This window comes from Thamnophis elegans, chromosome 7, assembly GCF_009769535.1.
Source record: "Thamnophis elegans isolate rThaEle1 chromosome 7, rThaEle1.pri, whole genome shotgun sequence".
Taxonomy (NCBI): domain Eukaryota; kingdom Metazoa; phylum Chordata; class Lepidosauria; order Squamata; family Colubridae; genus Thamnophis; species Thamnophis elegans.
In genome coordinates this window covers 33,169,701-33,196,186 of record NC_045547.1, presented here as the reverse complement: position 1 = coordinate 33,196,186, position 26,486 = coordinate 33,169,701, and the positions used below count along the sequence as shown (strand labels likewise).

At 39.4% G+C, this 26,486-nt stretch overlaps 1 protein-coding gene across 1 annotated transcript in view; it reads right to left on the bottom strand.

Moving 5' to 3' along the window:
* SREBF2 (sterol regulatory element binding transcription factor 2) overlaps nucleotides 1–20,135 on the bottom strand; it is a 30,526-nt gene extending 10,391 nt beyond the window's left edge. The window contains exons 1-6 of the mRNA XM_032220880.1: nucleotides 19,799–20,135; nucleotides 6,076–6,462; nucleotides 5,199–5,380; nucleotides 4,437–4,577; nucleotides 759–983; nucleotides 55–169 (exon numbers count right to left, since the gene is read on the bottom strand). Coding sequence (XP_032076771.1) covers nucleotides 55–169; nucleotides 759–983; nucleotides 4,437–4,577; nucleotides 5,199–5,380; nucleotides 6,076–6,462; nucleotides 19,799–19,880 — 1,132 coding nt within the window. The 5' untranslated portion in view covers nucleotides 19,881–20,135. The remainder of the gene's footprint in view (nucleotides 1–54; nucleotides 170–758; nucleotides 984–4,436; nucleotides 4,578–5,198; nucleotides 5,381–6,075; nucleotides 6,463–19,798) is intronic.
* Nucleotides 20,136–26,486: the final 6,351 nt, after the last annotated feature.

The following is a 26,486-nucleotide window of genomic DNA, read 5'->3' as shown; positions in this document are numbered from 1 at the left end:
GTACCTGCTTCACTTAAATTAAAACAACTGAATGTAATATTTAAAACACTTAACTGTTTTTCTGGCTAGAAAGCTTAAGGATCATGTTCTCCTGTCGCAATTTATGGTTAGCCTGCTGTAGATATTTAATGTAGTCAATAGCCTTCCTCAATACACCAGACTTGTGCATCTGAAAAGAATGCATATGATTATTTATAAAGATATCTTATGATCTCTTAGCACACTTTTATTTAGCAGTAATTTTTTTCTTAAATTTGTGTATGTATGTAGGCTGCATGTAGAATTACCTTGAGGTAAAGATGGGCAGCCTATACATTTTACAAACAAACAAACAAATAAGTAGTGCTGTTCCAGAAGCCAAGAGCCTGAAAGTTCTACGCCTCCCTTAAATATGAAAGCTGTTTGGGTGACTTTGAACCAGCCACCCTCTGTCAGATCAATCCACCTCAAAGAAATTGTTGTTATAGGGAAAGTAGGAAGCAGAGTTATTAGATATGTTCACTGCTTTGAGTGTTACATAAAAAGGGCAGGATAAAATTATAGTTGGTCACACAATCAGCAAGATATTCAGACTGAATTTGGCATTTTTAACCACCTATTGAGTCCTTCCCAAAGAATGTTGTTGTTGTTATTTAGAGATTTAATTCAATGGAAATGGACACAAACAAAAACATTAAATAGCTTGTCAACTGCAAACATGACAAATAGATTTGTAGTTATTACAAATATTTTTCCTTTTTCAACTAAGCAATTCTTACTTTAGCATCTGTTCCCATGACTAGATCTTTCAGTTCTATTATCTTGTCATTTATAGATGATCGATATCTCTTCTCAATAATATTATGAGTTGTTCGCCTTTCTCCTTCCTTTGGTGGTTCTGGCTGCTTGGTGTTATTAGGCACTTGTTTAATTGGCATCTTCTCCTGCCCTCCCATCATCATAGGCATAGTTGTCAAAATGGCCCCATTGCTACCAACCAAGGTCTAAAAAGTCAACAGCAGAAATCAAATAGCAATTAATTTTTCATGTAAGATCTCTGATATGGTTTTCATATGTAAAGTTAAGAAAAAAGATTTAAAATAAACAATAGCATATTTAAAATTGGACAATGTAAGACAGAATTTGAAACTGAATTATGGGCAAATGATGAATATGTAATTGCTAAAATGTATAAGCTTTTACCAAAATTTGAAATGAAAACAATTTAAAAAGGATATGATAAAATGGACACTGTTTATAATATACAGATGCAACAAAGAGAAAGCATGTGGCTGAAATGACTGAAATTCACATTTATAAAAAGAGAATTTTTATAAAATGATGTACCACTGTATATAATACCAGAAAAACTATCTAGAATGTATAAAGGTATTTCAAATCTATGTTGGAAATATGGAAAATATAAAGGGCTGTTTTAGCATGTTTGGAAGACTTGAAAAAAGCTGATAAATTTTGGATTCAAATGCATATAGCAATACAAAAATTTTAAAGATTAATATTCAACTGAAACCAGAACTTTCATTGATGGAACTAACAGACAATTAGAAAAAACTTACGGTGTTTGTACACGGTATCTGCAGTGTGATTATTATATATAAGAAAGATGGGAAAATGCAGAAATACCCAAAGTGAAAGAATAGTTGGTGAAGATGACAAAATTGACTGAAATGGCAAAACTGACTTGTTTGATTAGGGAAAAGACAATAACTCCTTTTGTTAGTGAATAGAAACTCTTTATGGGTATGAAAATGGAAAAAAATAAATGTTTGATGATTAGAAAGGATAGAATATGGAAAGAAGAGAGCCACAATGTAATCTTAATAAAGACAAACTAAAATGCACTTATAACTATTGTGAAGAAGATTGGAAGCCACTGCTTTACCTGTTCTTTTTTCTTTCCTCTCCTTTCTTTCTTTCTTATTTACTTATCCCTTTTATTTTTCATTTCTATTTTCCTTTCCTTTATAAAATTTGTATTGTTCAATAAAATTCTTCAATTAAAATTAAAATAAATATGTGACCAAAACAACTAGGAAACAAAAGAATGGCTTACAATTCAGCAATAATATGTTCTATATGAATAAGATTTCATATTCTCCATATAAAGAAACACCCATCGCTAAAAACCAAGAATTATTCTTATTTACTACAAAACCCAACAAACTACATAAACCAGTGACAGTTATAAACAATGCACTCTCCTATGTTATTAAGAATAATTCATAACTATTTATGAATTTATTCATAAATAAATAATTTTATTTATGAATAAAAATAAATTTGTTCATTTACTGAATGAAGTAAATTTCATTCAATTATACCCATCAAAGAGTTTCCATTCACCAACAAAAGGAGTATTGTCTTTTTCCTAATCAAACAAGTCACTGTAATAAAATGAAAATATCAGGACTACTGGGATAAAATGAATGTGTAACAATAGATTTCTTTCTTTTATGAGTAATCAGCTACTTATTGTGAACCCCCAAAAAGCATATTTTAATAAATGCAGAGATTAAACAATATTATATGGCAGGAGAACCTAGTATTATTGGCAGAGAAATTTTTTTTGAGATGGATGGAAGGTCCTAAAAATATGCTGAAAGCAGTATTGCAAATAATTTCAGTGTAGAAAAAACTGGAAGACCAAAAGATAATAGTACTGTGGCAACACAAAAAACTGGATCAAGATTTGAACACATAAAGAGGACACAAATAAGAGAAGAAAAGAAAAACTGGTTACCAAGAAGAGACCTTTCAATAGTATTCAATTGTTTGCCCCTATAATTACCTCCTCCCAATATTTACAGAGTTATTCTGAGGAATAACATTGAAAACAAGTATATGTGCACAATACATACTCATAAATATAGATATTCTTTTTCATTCCAAGAGTGATTATATAGGCTCAATATATCATTTTTTGCAAGGAGATACTACTGTAAACCATATGTACTATAATACTCACATCCAGTTTGAAGAATCTTGATAAGAAAGAACCCTATTAAATAAAAGGAAGAAAGCAACCATTTGGGAGATACAGTGGGGCAAAAAAGTATTTAGTCAGACACCAATTGTGCAAGTTCTCCCACTTAAAAAGATGAGAGGCCTGTAACTGACATCGTAGGTAGACCTCAACTATGAGAGACAAAATGCGAAAACAAATCCAATCACATTGTCTGATTTGGAAAGAATTTTTTTGCAAATTATGGTGGAAAATAAGTATTTGGTCAATATCAAAAGTTCATCTCAATACTTTGTTATATATCCTTCGTTGGCAACGATAGAGGTCAAACATTGTCTGTAAGTCTTCACAAGGTTGGCACACACTGTTGCTGGTATGTTGGATCATTCCTCCATGCAGATCTCCTCTAGAGCAGTGATGTTTTGGGACTGTCGCTGGGCAAAAAAGACTTTCAACAAGGTTTCCTATAGGGTTGAGATCTGGAGACTGGCTACGCCACTCCAGGACCTTGAAATGCTTCTTACGAAGCCATTCCTTCGTTGCCCAGGCAATGTGTTTGGGATCATTGTCCTGCTGAAAGACCCAGCCACTTTTCATCTTCAATGCCCTTGCTGATGGAAGGAGGTTTGCACTCAAAATCTCACGATACATGGCTCCATATGATCTTCTGGATCATGCAAATGCTCTCTAGCAAACTTCAGACGGGCCCGGACATGTACTGGCTTAAGTAGGGAGACATGTCTGGCACTGCAGGATCTGAGTCCCTGGCAGCGTTGTGTGTTACTGATGTTACGTTGGTCCCAGCTCTCTGCAGGTCATTCACTAGGTCCCCCCGTGTGGTTCTGGGATTTTTGCTCACCATTCTTGTGATCATTTTGACCCCACGGGGTGAGATCTTACGTGAAGCCCCAGATCGAGGGAGATTATCAGTGGTCTTGTATGTCTTCCATTTTCTAATTATTGCTCCCACAGTTGATTTCTTCACACCAAGTTTGCCTATTGCAGATTCAGTCTTCCCAACCTGGTGCAGGTCTACAATTTTGTTTCTGGTGTCCTTTGACAGCTCTTTGGTCTTCACCATAGTGGAGTTTGGAGTGTGACTGTTTGAGGTTGTGGACAGGTGTCTTTTATACTGCTAACAAGTTCAAACAGGTGCCATTAATATAGGTAATGAGTGGAGGACAGAGGAGCATCTTAAAGAAGAAGTTACAGGTCTGTGAGAGAGCCAGAAATCTTGCTTGTTTGTAGATGATCAGATACTTATTTTCCACCGTAATTTGCAAAAAAATTCTTTCCAAATCAGACAATGTGATTGTCTGGATTTGTTTTCTTATTTTGTCTCTCAAAGTTGAGGTCTACCTATGATGTCAATTACAGGCCTCTCTCATCTTTTTAAGCGGGAGAACTTGCACAATTGGTGGCTGACTAAATATTTTTTTGCCCCACTGTAACATGTGGAGCCCTACTCTGATACCTGCAGAGCTGTTGTCTGTATGGGTGTGGTTATTGTTGCCAGAGCTGGATTTTGAACAGTAGCCATAACAGGATTTCCATCAGTTTTCAATGTTGTTAAGACAAGAGAATCTGTCTTGATTATCTGTGGCTGGACTAGGACCTGGAAGGAGGCAATACAGTAAACACTTAATGAAAACAAACACAGAAATGGAAAGTTGTTATTACTAGTCCCTATGTTACAGTATAGAGTCCCACTATGCAAGAAACAGCCATAACTACTATTTCAATATACTTCTCTCCCAGGCTTCCTTCTACATATACCAGAGGCCCAGATTATACAGCTACTAACCTCATATGTTACAAATGACTTCCACTGTGGCATTCCACCAATCAATCTACTGATTTCTCTTAATTAATAAATTGGCTTTAAAGAGTATAATCTCCACCTGATAAAAACTTTTAGAAGGAATGTATTCTTTGTAATGCTCACTCCATTCATTAACAAATTTGTTGTTATAAAACCAAAACCTTCGCTGCTGAAATTATTATAATAATAGCATGGAACATTATCCATTCTTTCCAAAATTTCTTTACTATTTTTTCCCTAATACCAGTACTACAATTGCTTTTTTCTTTTCTTATGTTTAGCTATCAATGACTTAAGGGCTTTGGGGTTTTCATTGCTTAGAAGCCAAACATTATGTCAGTGAGGTTATTTCTTGCCTTGGAACAGAATATAAATATATACGACTCCCTTAAGATATTAAATAAAAGAACTCACTGGAACCTGCTGAACCTGAGGGGCAGCTACTGCCTGGACAGTTGCTGGAGTTAGTGTCTGGATGGTGCCGCTGGTACTCTGTGTCAATACCCTCTGAGCTTGCATGGTCTGCATCTGCTGTTGAATGGCAACTGGTTGAACTTGAGAGGAAGTCACCAAGCTTTGAACCTGGGGTTGCAGCACTAGAAAGAAGATAAGAAAAGTTTGAAACTGCTCAAGGGAAATTATGATTTCCATAAGAACTGTAGCCTCTGATCTTTGGTGATAGGCTGGGTTTCAAGAAAAACATATAGGTAATTGCTATAGTTTTTTTTTATCGTAATATAACAACTAAAAGCAAAATCCGCCAAAAATATCTTCTATTCAGTTTTAATATTATATTAGGACAGTACTGCCTTAATCAGTGATAATAGTTCTTGATTTTTAATTACAAACTTGTTTACCAGCATGAGTTTACTACTCAAGTTTATATTTTAAACATTATATATTTTATTGATTGTAGTGTTTAATTGTATTTCTCTGTTATTTAATTGTATTTCTTGTAAACAATTTGAAAAAAGAATACATATTTTGACCAACAAGCAAAATCTTACTGCAAAAGAATTAAGATTATAGACAGTCCTTGAATCAAGACTATGACTACACCTGGGGTCTTTTGTAACTTTGAATGGTCACTGAAAAACCGGTCACAAGTAAAGGGCAACCTGTACACACTTTGCACTAATTTTCATATTCTTGTATCTCACTGGCAACATGGATATGGTGCTAAATAATGCTGTGATCCAGAAATTCTCATTTGTGAAGATGAAGGTAAAGATTTTTTTACCCTAGTGCTTTATAAAACTTTCCTTATTGCTTTGAAGACCATGGGAGTTACCTTGAAAACTTGTGGTTGCATTTTGGTATATTACAGGTTGCTGAATGATCCGGGTCTGGGGAGAAGAGCTGAAAGTTGGAGTAATCATCACCGTCTGTTGCTGAAGTGGGGGTTGAACTTGGGGGCGAGGTTGAAGAGGAGGTGCAGCCCGTTGTGGAGCAGGAATTGTGCCCGTTGACTGAGAGGCCTTCACTTGCACAGACTGAAGCTGTTGTGGAGAAGCTGCGCTAGGAGAGGATTGTATCTGTCCCTGGCTGTAGGCTTTCTGTGAAGTATCTGATATTCTGTCTCCATTACATCCACTGCTGCTCTGGAATGTGCCATATAACTGTTCAGAAAATAAATCTGGAAAATCTCCAACCTGATTGCTGACAAACTGTAGCATTTCTATAAAAAACAAAAAACAAGAATGGAAACCATAAGATTACTTTTCAAAATTATTCAATCTTAAAATGAAAAAAATATACAGCAAGGACATGCATTCTTTTAGATCTAGGAATCTAGGATAGAGATGCACTTTCCTCAAATGACTGGGTATAATTCGCTTTATGGCCTTAGCACTGGATGCTTAAGTGGTATATGTAGATTCATATATCTTTTTGTTTTAAATTAGGGTATGAACTATTTTTAATCATACTTTAGAAAACCAAATTTTGCCACAATTATCTATGATTTTGTCTCATTGCAATTAAATTATCCCAATGAGTCATTTCTGAACTGGCTTTCTGGAAAATTCAAAAGGTTTACAATATGATGACTTATAATTAACCAGATATAAAAATGTTACCATTTTCAGTTCAGCGGTTATACTTCTCCAGTAGTAGCCATTGGAAAGGAATTGAAAATATGGACAATTCCTTAGATATTTAAACCTAAATGTTTGGAATTCCCAGATATATAATAAGTTTGAATTCTTAATGATCAATTAATGGTTGTTCCTTGTTTTCAGTTGGTATTATTTTATTTTTATATTTTTTTTGTTTATTGTATGCTGCCAGAATTACATTGTTCAAGTTCAGCAGCCATATGATTGCTCTTGAACCCAAGTCGCTAATTTCTACTAATCACAAACACTAAGAAGTTACTAACTAATTTTCTATGCAATAAGCTTAGAAATTAAATCCTGCAATTGAAGAATCATTAAGTAACAAAGCTTAAAATTCTGCAATAGTGTCAAGAAAATGTTTAGGACACAAATACTTGACCATGTACATTTTTTCTGCCTCATTTGTTATTCTGCTGTCTCCATCAATTTACCAATATGAGGTATTTCCAGGGAAAAGCATTGAAAATTAGATTCCATTAAATGAGATATAATATATAGCAGAAACATACCATGTTTTCCCAAAAATATGACATGTCCTGAAAATAAACCCATGCCATATTTTTCAGGTAGGCAAAAATATACACCCACACACCCCTCCAGCCAGGCAGAGCGCCACTCATCAACCTAACGGTATCCCAAAGGTGCCAAGCCACAGGAACCGGGGGGGGGGGGCAAAGGCCCTCTTGTTGCTTGGTCCCCTTAGGATACCGCTAGGTCTGTGAGTGGCGCTCTGCCCAGGTGGAGAGGGAGTTGCCGAACGGCTGCTCTCTTGCGAGCGGGCTCCCGAACAGCCGGGAACAGCCTCAGGGGCAAACAGCTGTGTTGCCCTGTCACAGCAGCGCAACACAGCAGCCATGAGGTGACCATGCTCACGAGGAGAGCCATAGAGCATACTCCCAGACTGGCCACTGCCGGAAGACTTGGCAGCTGACCTCTGGAGTTTGGAAGCTGCAGAAGAAGCCATGCTGGGATGTGGCGGTGGTGGTCCCCTGACCTGCAGGGAGAGTTGGGCAAGGGCATGGTGAGGCTGGGAGGCGCGTGAGCGGGGAGCGGAACAGCCGCTCACACAATCACTCTTTCCAGCCATGCAGAGCGCCATTCACTGACCTAGAGGTATTCCGAAGGAGCCAAGCTGTGGGAGCCGGGGAGGCAGGGAACAGATGCTCACACGGCTTGGCGTCTTCAGGATATACCTAGGTCAGTGAATGGTGTTGTGCCCGGCTGGAAAGGGGGTTTGCCGGGCAGCTGTTTGTGAGCGTGGTCACTTCATGGCTGCTGTGTTGCGCTGTTGTGACAGCACAACACAGCCGTTCGCCCCTGAGGTTGTGCCCGGCTCTTCAGGAGCCGCTCACAAGAGAGCAGCTGCCCGGCAACCCCAAAACAATAAGCCCTCCCCCGATAATAAGGCCCAAACTATATTTGGGGGGGGTCAAAAGAAAATAAGACCCTGTCTTATTTTCGGGAAAACATAGTACTAAGCAAAAATAAATGGACCAAATGAAAACAAAAATTTTATTCACTTGACAGAGCTCAACTTAGAAGACATACTTAATTCCATAAGAGCATCATCACTTTCCCTTTTTTTTTAATACCACAACAATGAAAGCAAAAAAGGAAAATTCTGAATAATAGACTCTTCCAGCATGGCTGGCTGGGGAATTCTTGGTTTAAGAGTCATACATGAAGGAGGAGCTGACGTTGCGACAACACAACGTGCGATCTTGGAGCTCCAAGATTGCAGCCGATATTTCTGCCACTGGACGGTCCTTTTGGACCTAAACCGTCCTGTAGAGACAGCAACAGAGACGAGTACGTCCTGCTGATCTCAAGGACACCGCAAAGTCCCTGATTGATCCAGGATTGATCCAATATTTTTGCCAGCAACAGAAGCGCAGCCATTGAAGCTGCTGAAGTTGGGACAGCTCCGGAACAGAAGGAAAACGGAAAGAGAAAGTGTGTCGATCTAGTGAGGAAATTTTACTATTAGAAAAGAGACTACCCCCCCCAAAAAAATCAAAGCTAAATTAAATTTGAAAATAGAAGAGAGTAAGTTGCGAAATTAAGCTACATTAGACTATGTTATCCTTTTTTTAATATTTCCTTTTACTGATGGAACTTTTGCAAATGTTTCCTATTTTTTAAACTGAACAGATTAGTTTTTCTTCTACTTTTTATTTCTTTTTACACCTATGGATTAAAAAAAATTCTCTATTTTTACAATACTGGATTCGATGTTTTTTTCTCCATTTAAGATTGTTTTTTCTTTAAGCTTGGAATATAAAGAAGATATAAAAAGGAATATAAAGAGGGCTGTAATAGAGGGAAAGGAAGTAACACTGCCACTTAAGAGGCTGGAGGCACTGTTCCCTCTAAGGTTTCTAACTGCCGTGCAGTGATTTCTGTCACAGGCTCCGGAAGCTGAGGGGCCTCAAAAAATCTAGGGTCAGCACGGGTGCGGGGACAGAGGCAGGAGCTTACATGGCACAGCCAGTCTCCTAGGACCTCCTAGGTGCCGGCTGCGCCGCTCATTATCGTCAGTCGCCCCGTGTTCAGCAAAGCAAACGTGGGGAAGTCCTTTGCAGGCGGCCCGGCTCTGCAGCTGAAGTGAACCCCCAAAGCCCCCGCCGCCACCACAATATCTGCTGCCGCCTCCTCCTCCTCCAACAGCACCACCACATTTGCTGCCCAGCGCTGCAGCTGCGGTGAAGCCACCAAAGCGCCCGCTGGTGCCCCCGTCCATGGCAGCGGCGGCGGTGCCTCCCCCTCTGCTCAGAGCACCTCAGCTGGGATTCGAGTTACCCCTGCCGCCGCCGCCACCTCTGCTGTGCTTTTGAGGAGCCATGAGGCCGCGGGAGCCAGTAGGAAGGCGGCAGAGGGGGCGGGAGCAGGAAAAAAAGGCCTCATGGCTTCTCAAAAGCATGACATAGGTGGAGGCGGTGGCAGGGGTAACTTGGATCCCAGCTGAGGTGCTCTGAGCGGAGGGGGAGGCACTGCCGCCGCTGCCATGGGTGGGGGCGCCAGCGGGAGCTTTGGCGGCTTCACCGCAGCTGCAGCGCTGGGCAGCAAATGTGGTGGTGCGGTTGGAGGAGGCGGCAGCAGTTATTCTGGTGGCGGCGGGGGTTCATTGGCATCTTCAGCGGCAGCCCTGCCATGTGAAAAAAAATGAAGATGGAGCAGATTCACGCAGATGACATCGCTGCAACATGACTGGAGGAGGAATTCTGGGAGTTGAAGTCCAGAAGTCTTAAAGCTGTCAGGTTTGAAGACCCCTGGATTTTTTTCCCCCTAAAGGGTTATGGGTGTAAGGATCTTGTAACTTGACAGCTTTAAGACTTGCATGCTTCAATGCCAGAGTTTCTGAGCCAACATGACTGGAGGAGGAATTCTGGGAATTGAAGTCCACAAGTCTTAAAGCTGTCAGGTTTGAAGACCCCTGGGATTTTTTCTCTAAAGGGTTAGGGGTGCAAGGATCTTGTAACAACAGCTTTAAGACTTGCGTGCTTCAAATGCCAGACTTTCTGAGCCAACATTTTGGTTGCTAAGCAGGAGCGTTGTTAAGTGATACTGATATTATATAACACTTTTAATTAAGCGGGTACCTTGAATAAACATAACTTTGAGTTTCAAATAATACTGATTTCGTTGTTGTCTTAGGTGACATCTATGAAAAAAATTCAGGTGCTCTGGCATGAAAATATGCCGCTCAAACACTATACTTTTCTGCTCACACTGAAAAAAAATTAGAGGGAACATTGGCTGGAGGCTTGGAAAGATTGGTTTTCTTTTTTCTCTTTGATCATTTGATTAACATTTCAAGGTTCTTCAGCTTGTTTACTGAGAGTGGTAGTGGGAAGAGCACAGGTTGCTTACACAGGTGTTCTTCAGGAGTTCTGTCAGCGGCTGGAGTGAAGACAAAGCCTTGACTTGAAAGATTATAAATGAACTTGCTTCAAATCTAACAAAAAGTTTTGAATGCTATAGTGGCAGTGTTTACAAGTTGGAAGAATGGCGCAACATGAAAAAAAAAACCTTAACATTGCAAATGATTATGTTTGAAATTAAAAAAAATATTAGTAGTAACAGAGAAAATTGAGAAGAGATTGGAGAATACTGATCGCAGAACAGTAAAATTTGATGGAAAAATTGAGGATGTTTATCAAATGAAGAAAGTGGAGGACAGAGTTCTAAAGAGTTCTGAAGAAAAAAATAAGCAAAGAGACAAGAAAATTGTTGATACTGACAGTAAACTGAGCGTGGTTGGAAATGGTAAAAGTGGAATATGGAAAGGAGAGATAGATGGACTGGAACTCTACCCCAGACTTCAGAGTATAGAAGAAGAAAAGAGAGAAAAATTGATGGAAGTAATGAGAGAAATCTTGTCAGAAGCACCAGTGATAACCAAAGACAAGCTGATCGAAGGAGCAGATGGAGGGTCTCGAGTTTACATAAGATATGTAATGAGCAACAAGTTGCGAAGAGAAGTCCATAAGACTGCACTATTACTGGAAAGATACAGGTCGATGTAATGAAAGCTTATAATAAAAATTAAGTTAAATTTAGTTAAATTTAGAGTATTGTGTATAAAATGAAGTGATAATAGTTATAGTTAAATAAATGATTGATGATGATAATGCATATATATGTATTGGTTTGATAAGAGGAAATTTTATATAAATTGCAAATGGAGACTACGAGAAGAAGTTTAGAAACTTTGTTATTAAATATAACCAATTTTTACTTAGAACATGTTATAAAGATATAATGTTATTGGATGATTTTGGGAGGATCTAATGGAATGCCATTATGTGGTTTTGCTTTAAATTTGGAATATTCTATATAAAAGGATGTAAAAATAATTATAGTCAAATGTAGGGTGAGGTAGTATGACAGTAATGTATATAAATATATTTGATTTAAAAATATGTTATTTGATATGAATTGTAGGTGATGACTGTGGAAGGGATGCACGGAAGTTTTGTAACCAACCGACACACTTTTTACATGGAAGATGGTTTTGTGTTTTTTGTTTTGTCTGTTTGTGTCTATTTAAAAATAAAAAAATAAAAAAAGAGTCATATATATTAAAATTGCTGAGGCTGAGAAACATTCGTCTAATCCTTAGGATCCAAGGACTTGTTCCATATTTGACTGGGTTAAGACTTTTAAGACTTGAAAGTTAATAGTTTCCCATTAAAGAGATGGAAGATTATCAATTTACTTCAGAAACATTCAACAACTATTACAGTTACTGTTAACATAAAAATCCATTACCAATTTATCACCTGAAATCAACTTGAAAAGAAAGTTGTGTTCATTTTATGGCTACAGGATCTGGGCTGCAAAAACCTAAACAAACATTAGACAGCAGGAAAGAGTTGATTTTTTTTGCTGATATCTAGCAGTCATCAGAATTTTTGCAATCCAGGTTTGACAACCTAATTGTCAACCTAATTATATTGTTTTAAAAGATATGTAAGCATTCTAATTTGGCATGCAAAACAGCTTCTCGTGATTTTAAAAATGTAAACAAAATAATAATTATGTATTTAAATAAGTATGCTTCTTATTTAAACAAGCGCACTTCTGTTCTAAAAATAGGATAGGAATCTATTCTGAATTTATGCTAAAATTAATTGTTTTAAGTGGTTTTTCACCTCTGAAAATGCTGCTTAATACAAAAAAAGAATAATAAATAGGAAAAGGTGTTCTTCAGAAAAACAACAAGCAATGCAGTTCAAGACCAGGAGGACCTCCTAAATTAGAACTCGAAGGACTCCCCCCACCCAATCCATTCTGTTTCATTATGAAGTTTAATGACATATTTTGAAATATTAGGCAGCCCTGGTCAGACTGTATTTTACAACAATTCCTAAGTGAATGGAAACTGACACAACATCTATAGTGTACAACATGTACCAATGGTGACAGGGTCTTATTTTCTTTTGAGCCCCCCATAAGGGCTTGGCCTTATTATCAGGGGCGGGCTTATTATTTTGGGGATGCAGGAGGTGGTGAGCGTGGGACTGGATGTCCCGTTGCTGCCATCGCCTCCCCTCCCTGTTCTTCACGCTGGCTGACGCTGCCCTAATGTGTCCTGCCACTGCCACCGCCTCATGGAGCAGAACTCTGCAAGGCTTGTTATGCCATTGCACATACGAACTGCAGCACCGACACAAGCTTCACCATACTGGCACAGCTGGCATCCTGCCACTCACGGCTGCATTGATACATTGAATCTCGTGAAACTACTGCCATTCATGCGTGCAACAGCACAACAATCCCCAGGATTCAGTAGGGGAGTCCTGCAAATTCTCTAGAGTTTCAATTCCCTTAATGATGACAGAGGTCATTTAATGAACCAAAGCAACAGCAAGCCTGATTTTTGTTCATTTAACAACTGGTTGATTCACTTAATGTTGTAAAAGTGAGTTTTGACTTGCGGCCCTAGTGGGCAAGCTCCATCAGGGTTATTTTTTGAGGACTGTGAAATCCTTTAGCACAGTTCTCAACCTTCCCAATTCCCTTTAATACAGTTCCTCATGTTGTGGTGACCCCCAATCATAAAATTGGTGTCTCTGTTCCTAAGACCATCGAAAATGTTTTCCGATGATCTTAGGCGACCCCTGTGAAAGGGTCATTCGACCCCGAAAGGGGTCCCGACCCACAGGTTGAGAACCATTGCTTTAGCACATAATAAACCAAGCAGGGTATTAGATTGACAGTTGGCTTACCTGAATGGGTAAGCCAACGGTCATTCTCCTAGGCGCTGCTTGGAGTGTCCAAGCATGGGACATACCCAAGCTATATAGTCCCAGGGTGGGAAGAAGGAAAGTCCTGGTTAGTAGAAGCCGCAAGGACCCACTGTAAAACTCTCCTTCCAAATGAAGCCTCTGCAGATGGAAAGGAGTCTGTAATTCCGAATGAACGGTGACGGCGAGGACCAGGTAGCCACCCTACAGATCTCTTCAACAGGTGCTTGAGTGGCCCAAGCGGCCATACTCGTGGCACTCCTCATGGAGTGTGCTGTTATACGAGAAGGAACAGGCCTGGATTGCTGCTCGTAAGCCAGCTTAATGCATGCACTCAGCCAACGACCTATGGTGGAAGATGATACCTTCCTGCCCATTGAGGTGGGCTGGAATGATATGAAGAACGATTCTGACTTGTGAAAAGAAGCTGTCTTCTTTTTGTATACCTGCACAGCGCGGCGCAACGACAATGAAACGGCCGAGAGAAATTTTCTGGCTACTTTAAACCATCCAAAAAGGCTGCCGGGTGTTTCGGAACGGCACTGGGGGCTGTATGGAGGTCGGCAAGGCTTTTAACAGCCTCTGGAGCTCTTAATAAGTCCTCCGACAATTAGGTGGGGCCCTCCTAACTACCTGGCCCCAGGCTTGACAGCAGCCGCTGAACGAGCCCCCCCTGCAGTGAAGCCTCAGCCACATGGGCGCAAACAGCAGGCTCATTCCGAGCAGCCTGCTCCAGCGAAGGCGATGAAAGGAAATTTATGCCTTGTGAATAACTACCATAATCTACTCTATACAAAAATAAGAAAAAAGGCTACACTAATCACACTGCTTGGAGAGTCCAACTTGATGCTCAAGGACTGGAGCTCCTCAACTGCGTCCTTTTAGGGCGACTAAGATTTTTAAACTGAGCCTCTAAAGGAAGCAGGAGGCGTGGCTATACGAACTTTGAACTCCTTGGGCAGCAAGCTGAAGTTAATCCATGTTTGGACACTCCAAGCAGCGCCTAAGAGAATAGAAGATTTACAACCCAATGATCCAATGATTGTAACAATTATGGGACACATCTGTTACATTACTGATATTCTCCAAATTTGTTCCATGATTTGATCCTATTGAGTGGCATCTAGTTCAGCTAAGGCTGTCCTAAATTTTTACTTTAGTGTTTCTCTAAATATTCATTAAACTGTATTCTATGATGCATGTACTTTCACATGTATTCTCCTTCCATTTTTATTTTTTATAAATAAAAAATTGACACTGGCAGCCTTCAAAACCATATCTACACCATCAATTGTTTGCAACGTACCACTACTTTACTACTCCTAATCACTAAAATTGGATATTGCAGGTTTTTGTGTTTAGAGCAAGGAAATACATATAAACCGTATTGAACTCTAGTATTTGCCTAATGTACTTTAAAAAAGTACAAAAAATCCAGTTGTGCTGATAATGTGATATAATCCTACCAAATTGGTATCATTGCTCCCCAAATGCAGACTACGACTACTTGAAAACAAAGTGCACTGTTGGCCCTCAAAAGAATAGCCTCCTCATTCTTTTGCTGCAGTGTGCATGGTCACCAGAGGAGTAATGGCTTCAAATCATTTGCATTTCTTCCTTCAGAGGTGGATTATATTGATGGATAAGGCTTCTAGGGGCAGTGTTAGCCCTGTAATAACTTCAGCACAATCCCAAAGTGGGCCTTGGGAGTAGCTTTCCTTAAGTAGCACACATGCCTTTTGAAATGCAGAATATTGGCCAGCCAAACCTAGTTTATTATATATATATATTAGCTAGTCAAACATGAATATACAGTCATCATTTACCAACCATTCAGCAACTGTAACCAAGCCTCACAACCTTTGCAGGTCTATGAATCAAAACAAAAACAAACAAACCCTGAAGTAAAAGCACAAACACAGTCAGTTTCACTTAGCAAGTGCTTCACTTAATTATTAAATTGCCAGTTCCAAATGTGGTTATATACTGTCTGCAATTTGTTACCTAAACTTCTATATTTTAGATCTATCTAGCATTTTTAAGCATTCATCTGAAAGCACATGTTCTTTCTCTTCTTAAAAAAACATTTCCTGTATCCGTACCTAGGAATAAATATTTTTTCAAACAAAATCGGGAGAGAACTTCTTTAAAATGTGGCATATTCTAGGAATTTGAAATATTTTTCCAGACCAGACATTTTCATATGTCTTTTTGATCTAAGACTTCTTGATCCATGTCACTCCTGAACAGTAACAGCAGAGATCTATTTCCCATAAACCCATTGCTTTTGTACTTTCTCCCTTAAGACTCCCCATTTCTTGTGAAGATGTATGTTATGGAGCAAAGTAACACTCCGGTAACAAATTCTAATTAATCATCTAAACAATGAGTTGAAGCAAGTTGTGTACTCCCCAAAACTGAACATACAAAGAGCACAAGTTCTGCTGATCTCCAAATGATAAGAGCCCATCACCAAAAAGCTTACAGAGCCATTACATTCATAAATAATGCTAAAACAGGATTACTCAGAAAGCACTATATACTTTAGAGCAGTGTTTTTCAACCTTTTTTGTGCAAAGGCACACTTTTTTCATGAAAAAAATCACGAGGCACACCACCATTAGAAAATGTTAAAAATTTTTAACTCTGTGCCTATATTGACTATAGGCAGGTATTTTTCCCACGGCACACCTTACACTATATCACGGCACACTAGTGTGCCGCGGCACAGTGGTTGAAAAACACTGCTTTAGAGCAGTGTATTTCAAACTTTCCAACTTTAAGATGTGTGGACTTTTCAACTCTGAGAATTCTCCAGTCATTCCAGAATTCCCCAGAATTCCCCAGCCAGTGCGTTGGGGAATTCTAGGAGCTGAAGTTCACACATCTTGAAGTTGCCGAATTTGAAAAACACTGCTATAGACTATCCACACCATTTGTCAAGGGCAGAGCACTTTAACAGAAACCTGAGCAAAGGCAAGAAACATTGAATACCTTCCTAGAAAGTGCTGGCAAATGATGTGCGTGGATGCTAGAGTGGTAGGATTCCATGGGCAGGTGCTGCAAAGCATGAGTTTCCCATGCTGCTTGGGGGCTTCTGGGAGAAATAGTAGTGAGAGAGAGTAGTGAGGGAGTTGTAACCTCCTGCTGGCTTCCCATTGACTTTGCTTGTGGGAAGCCATCAAGGAAGGTCACAAATGGCAATTACATGATCATGGAATGCTGCAACCATCATAACTGCAAGCCAGTTGACAAGAGCCTGAACCGCAATCACATGACCTCTGGGGCACTGCAATGGTCACAACTTCAAGTTTGTACTCCATCACTGTAACTTTGAACAGTTGCTGAACAAGTGGAAATAACCCGAGGACCTCATGTACAGACTTGTTGGCACCAAGTAAAATTTTTCCCAATCTCAGCAATTTATAAAACAAAGACATCTAACATAGGACTTGTTTTTAACAAGTATTTCTATTTTCTACTCCCTTTCTGTTATTTGATTAAGTGCTTTATCTTTCTTTAGTAAACAAAATATATTCTCCATTCACATAAATACGTGAAAATATGTGAATAAACATAAGGAGAATCAGAAATGTGTAAAGGTGAGTCACATTATTACAAACAGAAATTTGTTTTTTAGCAAAAGAAAATTCAAATGTTAATGTTAAGAAATAATATTTTGATTCATGATCAAACTGGGCAGAGAAAACAATCTGTGCCCCCTTTTTAAAGGTTGGGCAAAAAAGAAGTGGCATTAATTGTACCTTAGGATTTTAAATTTAGATTAAAACAAGCTACATGAATCTAAGAGAGGATAACCATCATATTTTTCGGAGTTTAAGACACACCTTTTTCCTTCAAAAAAAAGGCTGAAAATCTGGATGCGTCTTATACACCGAATACAGCATTTTTTTGCTTCCTGAAACCCCGCCCCTTCACTTTGTAGTGCAGAGCCTGTAAAAGGCTATCAGAGAGCTCCTGGGGGCTGGGGAAGGCAGAAATGAGCAAAAAATGGCCAATTTTTTGCTCAATTTTGCCCCCACCCCCACCCCCAGGAGCACTCTATAAGCTCCCTAATGCCCCTTTTTTTGACAAAAATAGGGCCTGTTTTTGTGAAAAAGGGGCAGTTTTTTGTTCATCCCCCCACCCCACGCAGGAACACTCTACAAGCCTCCTAAGGGCTATTCATGCCCTTTTTGGGGGGAAAAATAGGCCCATTTTCATGAAAACGGGCCATTTTGGGGAGGTTTAGAGTGCAAAAAGTTTTTTTTTAATTTGCCTCTTCAAAACCTTGGTGTGTCTTATACTCTGAAAAATATGGTATATTAATGTTCATATTAGTAATCTTAACCAGGGGTTTCTTTGCCTGCCTGAAGTATTAGTTTTTATATGCTTATTATATCCAGGCAATTTTAGTACATACTGCATTTTTTCCTGATTAAACCTGAGACCTCATGACTATTTGCAGCCTCTAAAAGCTTTGGTCTATCTTTCTGCGTCTAAAGATTGCCATCGAATTATTATATTTAATATAACAGATAATTATTTTTAACAGATTAATTAGGAGAGGATGTCACTGTTCACCAATATCTATTAAACAGAAAATAGACCATAAATAGACCACCGTAATTTGCATAATGCATCATTTATGTATGATATCATCATTCAAATGACACAAAATATGTCATTTGTTACCAACAGAAAAGAATTATTTGATACTCAGTGTTGAACTGTGGAGTCCTTGGTGCTCTTGAGCTTGGTTGTTTTCTTGCAGACATTTTATTACTCACTCCCACAATATAAACAGAGAGCAAACCCAATTCCCTTCTAGCATTGAAAATATTACCTAGTTAGGTAATGAAACAACCAAGCTCAGAGAACACTAAGGACTCCATACATCATTTATATGATATCATAATGCAAATCGGCAGATTGACTCATTGCATGTGGTTCAGGTCCGTTAAACTAGTTTCACTGAACATACATTAACTACATTTATTATATTACATTTAAATTAAATATCAGATTAAAATAATTGTTCATGTCATGGCCAAAGAACCCCAAATATAACAATAAGTACAAAAATAGAAGCAATGTTAAAATAGGAAACAAAAAGCTATTATGTATTTGACATATTAAAATATGAATTCTATTCAGTCATGTTAAAAAAATATTGTACACTTCTTAATTTTGACGGCCAAAATGATGAATCCCCCCTCCCCCCCAATTATCTCTGTACCATTTTAATGCAGATGGACCAAGTGGCTTACTTGATTGATTGATGGTTGTCACTACCAGGGTGGGAGGTTATTACTTTTTATTGTTTTTATATTGGGCTTTAAAATCTTTGTAAGCTGCCAGGAGTCAATGAGTGTGTCTGTGTTGAGCAGCCATATAGATGTTTTTAAATAAAATAAATTTGCATAAAGCCCTCCAGTCCACACAAATCATATAGGTACACATATAAACCTGTTCTTTGTGGATGAATGCACTCAATATTTTATAAGTGTCAATAACACATGCCAAGAAATACAACTGAAACAAACTACTCCACTAATACACAAGGAAATGCGCAAGGGCTTCGGATAAAACCCACAATTCTAGATATTATTTCTGTCTTCTAAGCCCATTTTGAGATGTTTAGAACTGGCATAGATCTAAGAGTCCTAGGTATGAATGATAAATAATAAAGGCAACTGAATTTGAGGGAACTTATTTCCAAATAAGGATACACAAGTGTTGCCCTATATATACAAATACACACCAGTGTTCAAACAATATATTTATTCTGAAGCAAGGAAGCATCACAAGCATACCTTACATTTAATGTAAAGAATAACTCTCAAATTTCCTATCCTAAATTGATAGGCATCTGAATTTGGATGAGTTGAACGGTACACAGAAAATCGCATGCTACACGCACTGGGAGACACCTGCCAATTCACGTGTGAGATTGCTCTGGGAATCCCCAGCCATTTAAACAGGGATATGGTAGTGTATCGGTGGCCGACAGGCAAATACACTTATCGGCACTTCGCCCCTCTGGGCCGGGTCCGCACCGAGCAGCGACTTCCCTTTCCTCCGCGGTTGCTGTATCTGAGGGGGGCGATAGTGGGCACAGCCGAGCGCCCGCCATGTGCGCACTCACCATCGATATCGCCCAGTGTGAGCTCGTCGCCGAGCTCCGTCAGGGTCTCCATAGTCTCCATGCTGCTCAGCTCGTTTTCCATTGCCGGCGAGGCGCGTCCGACTCAGCTACAGCGAGTCACCTCGTAAGAGGGCGAGTCACCTCGTTAGAGGGAGCGGCGACACTCCACCCCCTGCATTAACCCTTTCCCAGGCGGGGATTGTTGCTTCAACGCGGGTTCTCCGGGCTTAGATCACACACCGGCGCCATCTTGCTCTAACTTCTGTGAACTCCACCCATCCACCTGCGAGGAACCACCGCCGCGCGCGGCTGGTTGTCCATGAGACCAGGTTTCCGCCGTCCAATCAGCGGACACAGCGGCTCGTGGTGTGATGGCGCGTCAGCGATCAGCAGCTTTCATTTGGATGCGAGGCATCTTTCTCCTGCCGGGACCGCCCTCCCGTTTTGAATATGCATGAGAAGGCGGGAAGTTTATGAAATATTACGGCTGAAATTGAAAACATGAGGGCGCTATTGATTTCACTTACACAGTTACGGCTTGTTTTGGGTATCGTAGAAACGAACGCAATGAAAAGAGAACATTGTGGACTCTCTCAGAGGAAAAATGGCAAACCTGAAAAACTGGAAGTTAACTTTCTTTGAACAATCCAAACTTTGTTAAGGCTGCCATGAAGTTTGATGTTAAGAAAGATGGGAGATCTTTATAGGAAGAGAGAATTTTGTCCGTTTAACAGTGAAATCTTATGTATCTGTTTCAGAAAGGACATACATGCCCTGTGGCACCTACCTGTGTTTCCCCGAAAATAAGACAGGGTCTTGTTTTCTTTTGACTCCCAAAATAAGAGGTTGGCCTTATTTTCAGGGAGGTCTTATTATTTTTGAGGTGCAGGAGGCGGTGAGCGAGGTCCACCTCATGGCTGCTGCTGTGTTGCAATTTTTGGGGGGTGGGCTAATTTTCAGGAAAACAGTATGTTATTATTAAAATCAAATTATTGGAACGCTTTGTTGGATCACAGCCCATTTTAACCACCAAAGTTTATGCAATAGGAAATGTGTTAATCTCTGGTGATCTATATTTTGCAATAGACAAACATAGTCACTTCCCTCAAAACCTTCATAGTGTCTGGGATTCTCTTAATTCATTTCGGAAATTTATTTTTTCAAAATTGTATAAACAATCTCTATTTGGCTTTAAATTTTTGCTACACATTATGTCTCAGTACACATATGTTAAATCTGGTCAAACCTGTTTGGGCTTAGAAGCTAAGAATGGGACTTAGCAATACCAGGGCAAAAGGTAAGACTAGAAAGTTCTTATTGGTGCGTATTCTTCAAAAAGCCTACATGGAATTGAACTATGAAGATTTTACTTCTATCCAGGTAATGTGTCTTCCATCTTAGAATACTGGATCATGGAATCAAGAGAACCTTTGCTATAATAAAATCTGTGAATCATTAAAGTACCACCTGACTATGTGCTCTTTAATTTAAAAATAAAAATCATAGGGCAGGATTGGCTAACACTCCATCTTCTCCTATTAAAAATACATTTGGGCATTTCTGATGTGGACATAACTTTAAAGTTAAACATTTACTCCACTTGGTGCTCCACTTGATTCCAGGACTTTATGCTATTGAACAGCAATATGTATGAGTAATTAAAGCAATTATCATAGATTAAGGAAATCTTTTAATTAACTGAAAGTTTCTGAAAGCTCCATGTAGCAATAGCAATGGCACTTAGACTTATATATTGCTTCAGTGCTTTTACAGCCGTCTCTAAGTAGTTGACCGAGTCAGCATATTACCCCCAACAACCTGGGTCCTCATATATTGCTTCATGAGTTTTATTGTCTGAAACCGTGTCCCATCAGGATGGACTTTCTAAATGGACAGCAGTGTGTTGGATATGTTTGCCACTGTTGTTTATTTTAAAAAAATTGAACAAAAAATTTATTTTTGTTCAAATCCTATCTTTCAGTACTCTATTGGAAAGACTGCAAGAAACTAGAACATATTTGGGCATATTTAGCTCTGGAAATAAATAAAGATTAAAAAGGGATATAATAGCATTTCTTGGGGTATCTTAGAAGAGATTGATGAAAATGACTAGGGAACTAAAAATTAAGTCCTAGGAAGCGAAATTCACTGAGCTGGGCATATTTAGCTCTGGAAATAAATAAAAATTAAAAAGGGATATAATAGCATTTCTTGGGGTATCTTATCAAAGACTCTTACCATGAATTAAGACAACCTGTCTTTTTATGAATTGCTGCCAAAAACAAATGAAAAACAGAATAATAAGAGTAAATGGGCAGTTTTCTTAGTGGAGAGAAGCAAAAATGAAAATTTTTAATGATAATTTTATAATTTTTTAAAACAAAAACAAATTAGACAAAAACAGAAAAAGTAAAGAAAGAGGGGAAAAAACCCAAAATGTAGATATAAAACAAAGAGGGAAGAAATGACTTGATTTTATTTTACAATAGTTATATGTATAAATTTAAATTGACCATTTATTCTAAGATTGCAATGTAGATTTAATTTTTCTATCATCTATTTTTTCTAATCATCAAATCCATTTATCATTTCATTTTTTTTTGTTTCACACAAAAAGTCCAAGGGGGGGTTTCCAATCAGCATTAAAATTAATCAGTATTTTTTCTCCAATTAAATCTGTCAATTTTGACATTTCAGGAAGCTCCATCATCTTTAACATCCACTCCTCCATTGTGAGTAATATAAGATCTTTCTGCCATTATACATATAAATGTCTTTCTGCTGTTACTATATATAAAAACAAAATTCCATGGGATTTTTCTAACTTTTAATCAATTAGCCCCAAAAGAAACATCTTTAGCTTCATCTTTATATTAACTTTTACAATTTTCTCAATTAATTATGGATTTGAATCCATTTTTCAGCTTTTTTGCATGTCTACCAAGCGTGATAAAAAAAGCTTTTATTGGTTATACTTCCAATATAAATTTGAAGCTTCTTTATACATTTGAGACAATTTTGCAAGTGACAAATGCCAACAATATATCATTTTATAAAAGTTATTTTTAAAATTATAACTAGAGTATGTGAATTTCAATTCTTTCCCACATACCATATATTTCCATTGTTCAATTTGTATGTTCAAGCCAAAGTTTTTACACCATTTTATTATACCTTCTTTCTTCTTCTGTTTCAAATTTTAATACAAATTTTATATATATTAACAAAAACATGTTAGTTATTTATACATCATCATGTTTCAAATTCAGCCTTACAATGTTCAAAAGACAAAAATCCTTTTATCTAAATCTTTCTAATAAATGTAGATAATAAAGCCAGTAACTGATGTGGATTTCTGATGTGAAATCTGGTATTGATATTTTTAAATCTCCCTGAGAAAATTCTAATATGTCACCATAGGTTAACCATTTATATTTAATTTTCATTTCTTATACAATATGCTTCTTATGGTGAGAGCCATTGAGATATTTTCAGAGACAACCTGGATTTATAGCGATTCCATATTTTCAGTGATGATGATGCAATGCTTAATATGGCACATCTAACAAAGTGACTTTTAAAATTGACATTAACTAATTATCATACCATAAAACATCATGCCACCCAAACCTCAAATCAGGGACGTGCAGTCACTAGAGGCAAGGGATGCAGAGCCTCACCAGTCTCCTCAGGAAAAAGAAAGAAATTTAAATATATTTTTTTAAATAATTAAAGCCAAGATAGTTGCTACCAGATTCCAGCTCACAGTGGCTTGGTGTCTGCTTAGTGTTAACCAAAGCAGGAGGCGAGAGAACTCGGGGCCTCTTTTCCATAAGGAATTTTTCGCCTTCTAAAAGTTAAAAAAGAGTTAAAAGGCAAAGAAGTTCAGATGGAAAAGAGGCACTAATTCTCCCGCCTCGTGATCTGGAAGCAGCTAATCATGTCTTCTTGAGCACGCTTACGTTGGGCGGGGCGTGCTTCAGAGGAGAGATGAGTGGGAGAGAAGGAGGAGGCTGCCTCTTTGCTGCAGACCTGGGCGCTTGGCGGCTTCCGCGATGCAAAGTGCCCCACCATCTCCGATGCTGCCGCCAGCTGCCCTGGCCTGCTTCTCCAGGCTTCGCCGTTGGAAATCCCGGATCACCTCTGGAGGAAGGCTGGGTGAGAAGCGGAGCGGAGCAAAGCTTCTCTGCGGCCTCCCGGCGCTGCGCAGAGGCTCTTGCAGGAGCACGTGTCAGCGGCCGGCGGCCTGGAGCGGCCCCGGCTGTGAGACAAGGGAGCACTTAAAGCAGCCGCTGCCGCCGCCGCCACCACCCCTCCTTCTCCCGGCAGAGGCGATCCAGGACTTCCAGCGGCGGAGCTTGGAGAAGCAGCGGATGCAGGCCGGGACAGCGGGGGGGCAGCGGGGCACTTTGCATCGCGGGAGCCACCAAGCGCCTTTGCTGCAGACCCGGGCCCTTGGTTGCTCCCGTGATGCAAATTCCCCCCCGCCCCCGCCGAGGCCGACCGCTGCCCTGCTGAGCCTCACCAGGTATCAACCTCACCGCACGTCACTGCCTCAAATTATGTCTTTCTAACTCCAATAACTTTCTGTCTGTCAGCATCACCCAATCTTCAGGAAAGCCTACAGAGGCTGGGGAGGGCAAAAAACGGCCCCAAGTAGCCAACCAGAAGTTCAGAAATGATTAAGGTGACCAGATTTTCAGACTGGTAAAGAGGGACACCTTTGACCCGGGGGGGGCTTGATTAAAAATTTTATACGGAGCAACAAAAATTTGAGGATGCTGCAACGGTCGCTAAGTGTGAAAATGGTCACTAAGTGTGAAAAATGGTCATCAGTCACTTTTTTCAATGCTATTGTAACTTTGGTCACTAAACCCATTATACCACCTTTCTTGCCACAGTTCTTAAGTGAATAACTGCAGCTGATAAGTTAGTAACATAAGTGAATCTGGTTTCCCCATTTGACTTTGTCAAAAGGTCACAAAAAGCAATTAAAATGACCCCAGGACACTGAAACCATCATAAATACGAATCTGTTCCCAAACATCAAAATTTTGATCGCGTGACCATGAGGATGCTGCAACGGTCGCTGGTTGCTAAGTGTGAAAAATGGTCATCGGTCACTTTTTTCAATGCCATTGTAACTTTGGTCACTATACCACCTTTCTTGCCACAGTTCTTAAGTGAATAACTGCAGCTGGTATTTTGTATTTTGGATAGAATCTTGTATTAAATAGTCTAAGACAATTTAAAAAAAGAATCCACACAGAATAAATTTAAGTAAAACTATTTTTTAAAAATTCTATGCACAATATATTTCAAAGTATTGTGCATAGAATTTTAAAAAATGGTTTCACTTCAATTTATTTTGGATATAATCTTTTTTAAAATAGTCTTAAGACAATTTAAAAAAAGAATCCACACAGAATGAAACTTTTTAAAAAAATCCTATGCACAATAAATAAAATATTATTTTAAAATACATTAAAAAAATAAAAGAAAAAACCTAGCTCACTTACCAGCAGGAACGCACTCCAAGTCACTCCAGAATGATGTAGATGTTAATACAAAGAACTGAGCAAATTAAAATGGTGAAATTAGTCCCAGGGAAATAGTTTTCAAAGAAACTTTGCCACCATTTTTCCCTCACAAGCCGACCTCCAACCTCCGTGCCCCTCCCCTCCGGAAAATCCAGGAAGGAACATTCGCGACTTCTCTAGCCAAGTATTTCCTGCAGCTCTATGGTACTGGGTCATTTTTTCTTAGAAAATGAGGTAAAAGGGTGGGGGGGGTCCGTTTTGTTGCTTTAACGTTTTAATATCTTCAATGAAAGTACTGAGACAGAGAGAGGGTTTAGACAGGGTGTCTTTTGTCTTACCCCGGTTAGGATTTCTTAAGCAAATCCACTGGGTTTTCAACATGAAGCCAGAAAATCGAGATTTTTTAAAAACGCCCCGGGACACGGGACAAATTGTTAGAAATCGTGACTGTCCCGCTGAAATCGGGACGTTTGGTCACCTTAGAAATGATCCAATTCCGGCTTGTAGGGATCCAGGGGAGGCCATTTTTGTGATCTCTAGGCTGGAATACTGCAATGGGCTCTACATGGGGTTGCCCTTGAAGAGCATCCGGCGACTGCAGTTAGTCCAGAATGCAGCCGCGCGAGTGATAGTGGGCGCACCGCGGTTCGCCCACATTACACCCATCCTCCGCGAGCTGCACTGGCTACCTGTCGATCTCCGGGTGCGCTTCAGGGTACTGATGACCACCTTTACAGCACTCCATGGTAGTGGATCTGGATACTTGAGAGACCGCCTTCTGCCGATTACCTCCCTCCGACCGATTAGATCGCACAGGCTGGGCCTCCTCCGGATTCCATCCGCCAGTCAACGTCGACTGGCGACTACACGGAGGAGAGCCTTTTCTGTTGCAGCTCCGACCCTGTGGAACGATCTCCCTGTTGAGATTCGTACCCTCACCACCATCCAGACCTTCCGCACAGCCCTCAAGACCTGGCTCTCCCAGCAGGCCTGGGGATAGGTTTCCAATTTACCCGCCCGAGTGTTGACTGTTGAATGCATGTTGTGGTTTACCATTTTATTTTTTGGTCACTTATTGTTTGTTTCTTGTTACTGCACACCCTTCCCTTATGATTGTAAGCCGCCCTGAGTCCCCTCAGGGAGAAGGG